Here is a 12,255-nt window from a genome sequence, read left to right on the forward strand (position 1 = left end):
TCCTAGCCTTTGACAGGAACTCAAACTTGTAACACCAATTGATGTTCCCAATCGGTGCTTTGTATCCTCTAGCATGAGGGTTTCGGCTATTCAATATGTCAAAGAGCCTGTCAATCATCTTAAGAAATGTTTGGGGTTATTCATATATCTTAATCACTGTAACAAGTTATTCGATGCTAGAGCTTTGGCAACTAGAGGGAAAAATCAGATGATCCATAGGTATCAGATATCCAACTTAATTGCCTTTCAGTCAAAATTCAATACATATTGGCTTAAATGTGGTGAACATATGAGGCTGAAAGTAGGAAGTGAGTGGGAGAGGCCTGCTTGTCAATACACTAATTACGTTTTGTATACTGAAAAAACATTGACATGCTACACTGCCATGCAAGTATAGCACGGAGTGACAATTGGGTTCAAGGGATTCATAACCTAGTGTTGCAGTACCTGAAGGAATTCCACTGTGGCTTCACAGTCATTAACTTGTTCGTAGCCAAGATCTTTCAGCGTCCGGAGGGCCACTGCAACCGAGTTGCTTAATGTCTGTGCCGCCAGGGAAACCTTAATAATAAATGTATTTTAATTTGTATTGCATATTACATTTAAAACAAATCTCAGTATATTAACCCCCCCCCCCCCCCCCCAACACACACACACAAACACACCTTAATTTTTTGGTTGTTGAAACTGACATGAGTATCTTTCAGTTTGTTGGCTTGCCAGCCCTGCCTTTTTTTGCACATTGTTGAGCTCAACAATGTGCTTCCACTCGATCCTGCCACTGCCACTGTTGATAGTCCGGTATGACTACAGAAATTGAATCAGAATTATTATTTATTATTAGTCGCACGAGTACAACCACGATGTAAACGTGGTTTTGGCAGCTACAGAGGGATACGCCCATCAGCAACTGCATGAAGATATGCGAAAGAATAGTATATGATATATGATGATGGTGCATACAGAGGATGGGAATATAAAGACCACCACAAATACAAAGAGAAATGTATTACCTCAAGCATATTGCGTGCGAGCTTGAGCATGTGGCACGCATCCATTATGACAAATACCTCATCACCTGAAGAGGGATGAGTAAAGCTGGTCTTCAGGGGGTCTTTCCGGTTTCCCTTAAGATTAGTTCCAAGCAAGTTGCACATACCCAGGTTGGTGGCATGTCCATCCATGGTAACACTCACTACTTTGATGGAACGGTCATGTAGTGCCTCCAAAGCGTGGACAACAAGCTCTTTTTGTGTGTCTGCTGTGAGTGTTGCAGTAAAGAAGTAGCCTATCGGTGCCTTCCAATGGCCTTTAAGGCCAACGACCATCAACACTAGAGCCTCTGTGGCAGGATCCGTTTCGTTACAGCCGTTGCCTAGGTCCACATATCCTGACATCCGTTTAGTCCGAGGATTGTACTGCAGATGCTTCTTTATGGACATGGCATCCAGCATTAATGTCACATGGCCATGCTTGTCAGGGTCTTCTTCCAATTTACGCCCCAACATGTTGAGCATCATTATATTCAGGCCCGGCCTCTCATCCAATGATGACAACCACCTTTAAAAAAATTAAAAAGTAAAGTACCTATCATATTATCAGGCCAAGGAATCATCACTCATTTTCCTCAAGCAATTCATTATGATTTTAGATTTTGACTACCTGGCAATTCATTTTAACCTCTCTAGCCCGGACCATATAAAATTGTTGTTTAGAACTAATAGAGGTTGGTTTTATTTCATTCTCGAAGAAAACATACGATACCTTTACAATGAGCGTGGATGAGGGAGAGGAAGTTGCAGCGTGCTTCTGAGGTAGCGGTATGCCTTGGGTCCATGCAGGTGTAATGTGATGGCAAACTCCCTCTGTTCTTTGCTGTATTCACTGGCCTTTTTCTCGAAAAGGTGCAGTGGGAGATCTAACAATGAATAAAGAATTATTTCCACCGGTTATCAAATAAATTACCAATATATATTATGATTGGTGTGGATATTCATAGCCTAGTGTAGATGTCATCTCGCCTAAAGTGTAGAGCAGTTTAAAATGAACAAATACAATTTCCAAACAAATCGGCCATATGAGCACAAATTCTACTTTGAACACATATATTACGCATTAATATAACAGGGACATGTTTCCGGGACATACTGTAGACATGTATCTAAGGAATCAGACCCATACGTCATTTTACCTGCATACAATCCAACCCTCTGACTTAGTTCTTCAGTCATCAAGTTTTTCTCCCTCAGCTCCATCAGCACATCCTGCAAGGAACTCTTTGCCCTCAATTCACGCTTCCTTGTATTCGTCTTTTCCCTCTGCAGTCTGCTTACATTGTCCTTTGCCTTAATGTACCCCTCCTTAAGAGCAAAAGGGCAACTGGACAGAGCATAAGTGTGGTCCTAGTAAAAAGGAGGAAAAAACACCTGCTGTCATACTCCAAGTGTTATTTCTATTGGCTCGAAAACTCCCCATTGCATGTGAAAGTATTTATTACTACTACCCCAACACATGTTAAAATAATACTTTTGGAGTTGAATTCAACTGGGAAATGTTTAACCCTGAAATTTTAACAATGTTGTCATAGGCAGACATCAAAGCACAATAATACAATTAAAAACAGACAGATTTATTTGTAAGTAGAGCTTTATCAAGTTTTGATTATTTTATGAACAATGAATAATGTCACTGAACAACAAAAAGATGAATGTTGAGGAAAGTATTACTCATCTGCCTGATCCCATCTATTAAACATCTAGTAAAATGTCAACCCCCCAACCCCATGTGATGAAGGAATGCACAGTGCATGTAGGGGGCGTAAATAATCGTTCGAACCCTACTCACAACAAGCTGAGACTGAGGCAGAGCTGCAGGTTCAACAGGGGCATATTGAGGGATGTCCATTGGAAGGCTCTCCTTGGCTCGCCTTGAATTCGAGGTGGTCCGGTCAGTGCTGGCTGTTGACTTTAGTGAAATAACATAATAAATCAATAAGTTTCACTGACATACAAGAAAGCCTAAATAGTATACCTACTTTTAGAAGATGAGCGGGGAAGGCAAAGATGGATGGAACAACACCAAGTCTGATCCTGACAGTTTGACCAGTCCGGTCAAAATGCTCTGGCTTGAAATGTTTACTGCAGAGCATGGTATCGTCATTGGCAGCAAAACCCTGTCTTTTAAGAGCGACTTCCCATTTTCTTCGCTGGTCACCGGCTTTGGGAAACCTTAAGGAATAAGAAAAAAGGCAAGAGAAGTTACCATTTAGGTGATGGCATTTACCAAAACCAATTTACATTTAAACTCAAGCTAGGGTTAAGGGGGAGCAAATCATTTCACTCTCACTAGCCGCGTTTACATGGCACATCTGATCCGCATAGATTTCTATGCGGCATAGATCTGTTCCTAAAATGTGTTCCGAATGTACTGTATACATGGCAGTAACAAAAATGTCCTTTGTCTCTCGCGCACACCTGACACATCTCTGGACCGGCGGCGACATAATGGATGTCTAATCACTATCGGGGATTTTAAATTTGATTTTAATGAAAGCACAGCAGGAGAGAGCTTTTCTCTGCCTGCTCCTTCGATTAAGAAGGAGCAGGACAGCGCAGCAACGTCAATTTCTCGTCAGATCTTTATATTTACCCTAAGCTCCGCCGCAAACAAGAGGAATTTGGATGCGAGTCCGCAGCCAAGACTGGTGGGAGAGAGTGGTCTTACGGGAATTTAGTGACCAGGAATCCTCGAAGGTCCAATTGCGAACTACTGCAGCTGCCATCTCTCTAAGTTAAGAAGTATTTTAACATTCAGCCTGCAAAAGTAATAGTAGTAGCCTACTCATTTACAGTTATCTCGGACGCGCGCGGACACTACGCAAACACGTCATTAATAAACACCCATGTCCCGTCGCTTAGCAACCGGACACGCTTACCGGACTACTTTTACGGAGTGATAAAAAAGACGTGAATCAGGCAATAAATCCACTTTCCTTGACAGCGGTGAAGTTCGGTGTGCTTAAAAGTACCGACGGAGCTCAGTGGACCAATTGCGAACTACTGCGGCTGCACTATGTTAAACTCCAATCTATTCGGAATAAGTGTATACATGGCGATTAAAACGGACTACACCACCTCTTCTATTCGGCATAGAATCTATGCCGAACAGATAATTGTATTCCGAATGAGGCGTATACATGATCATTTTCTGTTCCGCATAGAAATCTATGCGGAACAGATGTGTCCATGTAAACGCGGCTACTATTGGCTAATTTTGTCTCCGTGAAAGCGGGAGACTAAAGTCAGATGATCACTTTGAAGTCAAACAGTAAAATTAATAAATAAAGATCTCTCGGTCTAACTGTCCGTCCACACCAGAAGCGAATTGAGCGACCAAATCGCCGGAAGTCATTCACTTTCTATGGGCAAGAGCGACCAAAGCGACCAACGCTACCAGCGGCCAAATTTGAGCGACCAGAGCGTCAAAAAGAAGTTGAAAACTTTTTAACTTTATGCAAATGACTATTATTCGCTTCAGCGGCCAAACACTGACAGCCAATCAGAATGTAGACGCTCTTCGCTTGCGTGGATCCCAGGGAACATCGGCAGGCACTTTGGTTCCTACCTACCTTTATTCACTCACTGAACAAAATGTCGGCTGAAGTATTAATCGCGGCTGTAACTGGGCACCCGGTGTTGTACGAACCCACCCTTTTTCAGTTCAGAGATCGAAACGCCATAGTGGTTTGGATATCAAGTGATGATAAGCGGGAGTATTTATAGGCTACATCTAGAACGTTCGTATTTAAGCGGGACTCATTTTAATTTGCTCTACATGCCACCAATCTAACCAACCAATCGCGTGTAGCATGCTTTAAACAAAACCAAAAAAGTTTTTGAAATCGTCACATAAACAAACTAATCGACAAGACGAGGGATAAATGACAAGGGATATATCTCTTGTCTTTTATCCCTCTATTCCCCACTATTCACGGAGCCTGAGGTGAATAATTTTTAATTAAATAGTCTAGATAGATAGATAGTCAAGTCTTTATTAATACCAAACGACACAAATCGTCGGGAATCCATTTAGGTGGTTCGTCCCACACAGGACAGTAGCCTACAAGACCACACAGAACAAGTCTGACTGGACATACACACAATACATCACATTAAAACTAGACACGCGTTGATAGATAGATAGACAGAAAGGCCTAGATAGATAGATATGTTCCATTATTTGCCTTGCGGAGCCAACCAGTCCTGTGCACGTATGCAAATTAGCCATGTGCGCCAACGTCTATTTGTTTTGAATGCGACGAATGAGTGCAGATCATGATTTGCAGATCCAGATCAGTGAAACATATTTCAACTACTACAGCACGCAGGGTTTTTTGTTCTCGGTTGTAATTAGCCTACATTTTAGGATTTTTTTTATATTGGGGGGAATCACTGTCCTACTTGTTGTCGAAGCACTTTATCGAACAAGCAAAACCGTCTCGGCAATATGGCCAAGGTGTATGGGAGAGTTCAATATTTGATATGGCTGTCTGTAGGGCCTACTAAACGCATACGGCTCCTTTAAATGCGTCTGCATAATTGAATTGTACGTCATGAGCGACTTGAGCGACCAAAGCGAACAGAAAAATTCGCAGCGAAAATTCGCAGCGACTTTGGTCGCTCCTGGTGTGGACGTACAGTAACTCTGTCTATAAGTCTGACTGTCTGTCAGACGAAAAAAAAAACATCAGCCCCGCCAACGGTTGAACGTGTAGGCCTATATGAAAACATTGCAGTCGTGTAACCGTTAGACGAGTTTGTAAACGTTCACACCCCTAAACCATAAATAGTTAAATTGGAATAAAGGTTACCAAACTGGGGGAATTTAATTGTGTAAATAGTAGAGTAAGCAGACGTTTAACCAGCGATAGTGTTACGAGCGCAAACGATTCACTTTCACCGTAGTCCTCCACAATGTAAGCTAGCTAATGATGACTAAAAAATGTACTTAAAAAATGTATCTCACCTGTGGAAAGTGATTCCCTCTCGTCTGGGGTGGACTGAACGACGGTGTACACACCCGAAAGCAGCACAATGAACTGGCATTTTTTTTTGAGCTGAGAAATTAGCTGTGACCATATGTATCTATGGCTGTCTGACAGTCTGAGAATACCTACTCAAGACCCACACAAGATGGCGGCTCCGTGTGCCGCGGCTGAGAGGGGCGTGGCGTATCTAGTGTTCTATATACATCTATGCTCTCCACCTCGAGTCCACAGGTAGAGAACGTCAAGTGGGCGTGGCCCGGGGTGACGTAATGGCTTCGGCTTCTTCACCCAACTAAAGGTATTCTACTTGCTGTAGTTTGGTCTGGCTTTGCGAGACTAAACTAAAGGTGATGCCTTCTGTGGTGGAGCAGCCTTCAATAAGGTCTTGCTCCCCTTGTGGCCATGTATAGTATTTACGGCTTATATGTTTGGTCCTGCTTCATTGGGTCTATAGCTGTGTTCGAAATCGTTCCCTATCATGGATGTAGTGCACTAAATAGGGTGCACGCCATTTTGTAGGGTGTTCGAATTCTCAGTGGTCCACCATATAGGGCACTATATAGTGAACTTAAAATAGGGTACATAGATGTACCCTACATGTTACTCCCGTATACCACAATGCAATGCGGTCGTGTTTTCCCGGAGGAGAAGAAGAAGCTGAATAACCGCGAAAAACGAATACATTTAATGATGGAGTCTCCGGCTTTCGTTTAGAAATGTCAACAATTTATTTGGGATTTAACATAGAATATTTAACATTCAAAATGAATTAAACAAGGAAATGTAACATTCAACATCAATACAACCTCCAGCTTTCGTCGAGAGTGACCGGTTTGTTTACATGATGTTGGCGCATCTGTCTGCGTCACACAAATACCCGGCGCATTTACTGACGCAAATGACGTTTAGAAATCTTAAGCGTAGTGTCCGAATTCTCGTTTGTTGGTTCCCTAAATAGTGCACTACATCATGGACACTATATAGGGAATAGTGAGTGAGTGAATAGGGAACGATTTCGAACACAGCTTATGTGTGGGTAGCTTAGATTCTTAAAATACGTAACAATATCTACAATGTAAATTCCGGATAGTCAAACTTAGTTAATAAATGACAATTCGGCTTGCCATAAGAATGTGTTGCAACGGAGATATCTACTTCTGGGCCCCTTGAATCCAATATCATCCGACTGCAGACACAAATGGGCGTTCCCGTTCGTGGCGTTCCGTTCACGCAGACTAAAACGCCCCCCCGGCGTTCTCGTTTACGCAGGCTGGAACGCCCCGTTCTTCTTCGTCGATCTAGTAGTATGGGCAGCATAGAACTGACGTTAGCACCCCCTTCTTCGATCTCGTAATACGGGTACGTTAGCCAGCTAGGCCTACAGAATGTTAACTTACATTTATGTGTCGGATCTCGACCCAAACTTTGCATCAAACTTGATGCAACACGATCATTACAGGGAGGCTCCATGATCTCATGTTCATTATCGTCTGGGTTAGTATAGGTAGGGTATTAGGTATAAGTGAGATGTTTGATAGTTGTTTAAGAATATGCCCAAATTAAATAATGAATAGATTAAAATAACACTTGGGACATTATGCAGTTCAAATCCAGTTACCAGACACTATGAAGGCTCAAACAGGCCATTTGACTCCAAGTGTTCACTTACTTTTCCAACTGAATGTTTTCAATAAAGACAAAAAAAACAGTAATTGCTCTGTAACAATTAACCTTACAACATACATCGTAGGCACAAATGTATGTTATACATCGTATAGCATTTGTCACAAAAACAAAAGAAAGGAGTAATAAAATACCAGCATTTCTGGGCAGATACATTTACTACAGTAGTATGCACATTTACAAATGAAAGGGATTGCAAAAAAAGACGTCCCAAATAAAACGAAAAAGGAGTAATAAAAGAACATTATCCTAGGCAGACATCTTTTATGACAAACCTGCCATATGCAACGTGCCTCAGTACCAGGGGTGCTCTTGGCCAATTCTTCTTTTTTAAGAAGCCTTTGAGGCGTAGCGCCACTGCCACAGCCTGCATTGTTGTAAATCTTTCTAACCGTTATGCATATGAGATTGTCTTTATTAAGCTTAATGTCCCCTGCCAAACTCATTTACATATATGGAAGGATGGAGAGGCTTGATTAGTTCTCGGAATGTGTTTGAAACCCTGTTGAACACGCCAAGCATCGCCATGTCCAGTCTCAGCGTCTCTTGAACAATTTGCTGAAGGACTTCGGGTGGTAAGAATGGCCTGTCATCTGTTGTGCCAGATTGGAGCGTGTGGCTGAGATGGGGAGATAGAGAGGGTGAGCTTGGTGTGCCAGCTAGCCCTGCAGGGCTAGAGAGAGCGAGAGATCCAAAAAAGAGTGAAGGAGAGCGAGAGAGAGGGAGAGAAACAGGGATTATAATCAACCTTCAATTCAATCACACAAGCCCAGACCAACACTACCCACACCATTAAACAAAAAGGGAATCACTGATCGATCAAAAGTCTGAGAAAGAGCAAGAGAGAATATACGTAAATAGAAAAGTATGGACATAGTATGTAATACCTTTCACTGCTTAGTGATTGGAAGGTGTGACTGAGATGGGGAGATGGAGAGGGGGAGAAGGAGCCAGCTAGTTCTGCAGGGCTAGAGACAGAGAGACAAGTGTATTGGCTACGATCTTCGTGAGCACCAAAAATAAGTAAATAGCAACATGGACACAGTATATAAACCTTTCAAGCATAAAGGTCTCCAACAGCTGTCCAACCACCACCTCCTGATAGAGAGCATGTCCCCCTGAAAAGTAAAGTTATGCTTTAAATGACTTCATAGCCTAATACAAATCCATGTTACAGTACTGTTTAGCAGTGTACTATGGCACTGAAATCATATTGCTTTTGAGGGTAGAATACATTGCGTACTGAAATTAACATACAAATGAGTTAGTTGTTTTGCAAACTAGTCATCGGTCATCATTTCTGAAAATAATGCATCTCACCAGCAGCATAAACACCCCACAGCTGTTGCTCTGATACTGGTGAGGTGCGTCCTGTGGTGGTATAAGGGGAATGTGATTTGTCAATGATTCTTATTAGTACATAATGCCTAAAAACTATAAAGTGATATCCACCCTCATTTTGTAGCTACATACAAAAAGTGCACAATGCACTTTCAACAAGCATTTAGCAGCAACCAGGGCCCATCAGCGTCACATAGGAACACTTCATTAAATCATAATAAACAATCTAGAGGCCTGCCTGTCTACCAGTGAATGCTACTCTACTAGATGCAATGAATCGTGCGCCAGCCACACGTTTTACCTCGTCAGCCAAGTAAAGTCCCTTCCATGGTCCATTGGACAAAGCATGTGCCAGGGTACTGAAAAGGTTTGGAAGACGTGTAAGTTGCAATTCATATGCATCATCATCAACACGCATTCAGTACACACTACGCTTCGATTTCACCCAAGGGTGAATTAAAAGTACATGTTTTCCTAAACGTTGGTCATCAGCGAGGTAATAAAGTAGTAACTTCGGGCACATCTGTCATCTGTTTTTCAGAGTGCTAACGATCTTTATTCATTCGTTGCGCAGCGACCGAACAGACAGAATTATCTGATATGCCATGCATGTAAACATACTAGTTAGTTAGACGTACTAGTACGATGCACAGTTTAATCAGATGTGTGTGTCACCACAACGAAGCAGAGTGGCCGCGATGTCATGCCTCTTACCATGCCAGGCTGCCAGCTGACACCTTAACATCCAACTTAACAATGTACTTTGGTAATGTTAACCTCACAGTAAAATAATCGGCAAAGCCTTCGCTGCAAACTTTACCCTCTACCTACAAACCGTCTTAAACGTTGCTGATTTCTGAATAGTATATGCAACGTTTATGGACGAGATAGCATAGCATTCGCTGCTACCGAACCATGCTTGTCACGAGTATTTATATCGGATTCGAATACAACGATACCACAGCTAAATCAGTGATTTAAATGAGAATACTTCACAGCCAATGTTGTCAAATAAACAATATCATACTTACTGACATAATCTCTCATCATAACTCTTTCGTTTTTCTGGAAAGTTACTACGAGGTAAAACCGCCAAAAAAGCAAGCCTTGCGAAACTCACTCACCTCTTCTTGATTGATCGATGAAACGCAACAGGAACGCCTGATGGGCGTTTTTGTGTCATGACGGGAACGCCCGATGGGCGTTTTTGTGTCATGACGGGAACGCCCAAGCCTGCAGCTGGACCCTTCTCCTTGAATCGAGGGACCCGCCCACAGCCCGCTTAAACAGCTGCAATACCAGGCTTGGCCGCTGAGCACTTTTGGATTGCGGAAGTATGCACTGTTCCTGGGGGCTTGGTTTGGACGGTCCAAACAGATGTCTCTCCTCCAGCTGTTCCGGTGACGTCAGAGGAAAGACTCAGAGAGCCGCTAGCTAGCTGGCGTTAGCTCTCCTGATCTACAGTACAGACTCGCGAACCATCTAACATGCATTGATCACAATACAGTCTTTCAGCCATTCGGAACCCAGAACAGGACGTATTTATCAGTAAGTCATCAAAAGAAAGCGGTAGACATAGCGCTGGGTCATGTGGCTAGCTAGCATTCCTAGCTTAGCTAGGGTTGCTAATGGTAATAGCTAGACTACACTTGCTGTGGGCTCAAATCGTTTAAATAACATATCGGTAGTGTACAGCTATACTTAATGTATTAGATAGGATGGATACACCGTAGTGTCAGAGAGCTAACAGTCTGCTTTTTGGTTCAGGTGGTCAATATGACACCACTCTTGATCGCCTGGTAATCAATTATCCGACAGGAAAAGTGGGTTGAGGTGGTAGCGTCCGCTGGGACAAGACGAGGCATAACTCTTTTTTTATTCAGCTAAATCAGTTGTATAACTGGAAGTATGGTTCCATATTCTTCTACAAGAGTGATTATCAAATGCAGCCAAAATGGTCTTATTCCAAGCGTGGACTGGAATAATGTCTCACTACACTAATGTAGCATGGTTGTTTACTTTACAACGACACTAACTTTGTCTTCTTCTCCTTTCTCTTCTTCTTCTTTCTCTCCTTCCTCGTGATCTTCTTCGTATTCTTTCTATTCTTCTTTCTCTCTTTCCTCTTTTGATGCTGCCTCTACACACAGAAACCTGTCCTTTGCGTCTCGTTTCCTCTGTTACTCAGAAGAGTTCCTCTCGACCGCTGGTTCACTGAACCGCAGTTTTCCAACTGTGGATCCAGAAAAAAGACGGCTAGAAACTGAGACTATAAACTGAGTCTGGATTCAATGGTATAATTAACAATTATTTGCCGAAGTGAATTGTGGGGAATAGCGTACCCATATATAACGCATATACCCATCTAAATTTGTTTATATAGGTATGTGCATAACTGTAAAAAGCAGGTAAATAAAAGCTGGTGTGGGTGTAATGAACATAGACTGTGTAAATGCACATTAAAACTGACTTGGATCTGTTGGTGGAAACTTGCAGAATTATTTTCAGTACCAAAATAAAAAAATACTTATGTTTTTGTATCCCTAGTAATAAATAGGTTTAAATTGATGCAACAATATGTCAATAGTTAAACAACACACTTACAACGTACTGACAAAATTCTTAGTCGGGGACAGGCCTACTGTCATTACACCATGCATCTGGGGATTTACTAAACAGTTTGTTATAAAGAAATGTTCTCACTTGGTCCTGGTACGGGAGTGCTTTACAGTAGCCCTTGGTTTGTTGTTGAGGCCTCACTTCTCTACCTATCCTACAGAGGGAGCCAGAACGGGAGGAGCAGCTTGACGAGAACATGCCCCCCAAGTTTAAACGGCACCTCAACGATGAGGAGGTCACTGGATCCATCCGGAGCGAGAGGGTGAGACACAAATGGTGTTAGTTGTGGTCACCTTCTGTATAGTAGGGTTTACTATTGGATTGCATCTGGTCCATGCCTGAATTAGGCTTTCATCAACATAGTTCCATACTGTTCTGGGGCCGTATTCACAAAGGATCTTAGGGCTAAAAGTAGGTCCTAACTGGCGAATTTAGGAGTAACTCCTAAAAGTAATGGGCGTGTCACTCTTAAATTTAGGACTCCTAACTTTTTTCACTAAGAGCAATTCACAAAGTATTTTAGGCCTAAAAGTAGCACCTAAGTCTAGGAGAGCTTAAAAGTCCTC

At 42.3% G+C, this 12,255-nt stretch overlaps 1 protein-coding gene and 2 long non-coding RNA genes across 7 annotated transcripts in view; 1 reads left to right on the top strand and 2 right to left on the bottom strand.

Moving 5' to 3' along the window:
• Window positions 1–121: 121 nt before the first annotated feature.
• Window positions 122–3,339, bottom strand: LOC132469209 (uncharacterized). 2 transcript variants are annotated; one of them, XR_009528376.1, is made up of 6 exons: window positions 3,035–3,339; window positions 2,845–2,964; window positions 2,192–2,402; window positions 1,765–1,918; window positions 666–807; window positions 122–561 (listed from the first exon to the last, which is right to left on the bottom strand). It is a non-coding gene; the product is annotated as an uncharacterized LOC132469209 (long non-coding RNA). The 2 variants fall into 2 exon arrangements; XR_009528375.1 differs by lacking the exons at window positions 122–561; window positions 666–807 and adding an exon at window positions 837–1,560.
• A 4,515-nt stretch (window positions 3,340–7,854) lies between these two features.
• LOC132469910 (uncharacterized) lies at window positions 7,855–9,721 on the bottom strand. Of its 2 annotated transcripts, XR_009528512.1 has the most exons (5): window positions 9,372–9,721; window positions 9,050–9,100; window positions 8,784–8,847; window positions 8,617–8,697; window positions 7,855–8,402 (listed from the first exon to the last, which is right to left on the bottom strand). It is a non-coding gene; the product is annotated as an uncharacterized LOC132469910 (long non-coding RNA). The 2 variants fall into 2 exon arrangements; XR_009528511.1 differs by having other exon boundaries at window positions 8,617–8,847; window positions 9,372–9,664.
• Window positions 9,722–10,402: 681 nt separating this feature from the next.
• Window positions 10,403–12,255, top strand: part of vamp4 (vesicle-associated membrane protein 4) — a 34,578-nt gene continuing 32,725 nt past the window's right edge. The window contains exons 1-3 of one of the 3 annotated variants that reach the window (XM_060068049.1): window positions 10,403–10,618; window positions 11,221–11,364; window positions 11,850–11,951. In XM_060068049.1, the coding sequence (XP_059924032.1) occupies window positions 11,362–11,364; window positions 11,850–11,951 (105 nt within the window). In that variant the 5' untranslated portion in view covers window positions 10,403–10,618; window positions 11,221–11,361. The remainder of the gene's footprint in view (window positions 10,619–11,220; window positions 11,365–11,849; window positions 11,952–12,255) is intronic. The other 2 variants (XM_060068046.1, XM_060068047.1) reach the window with 2 other exon arrangements.

This window comes from Gadus macrocephalus, chromosome 12 (assembly GCF_031168955.1).
Source record: "Gadus macrocephalus chromosome 12, ASM3116895v1".
Lineage (NCBI taxonomy): Eukaryota > Metazoa > Chordata > Actinopteri > Gadiformes > Gadidae > Gadus > Gadus macrocephalus.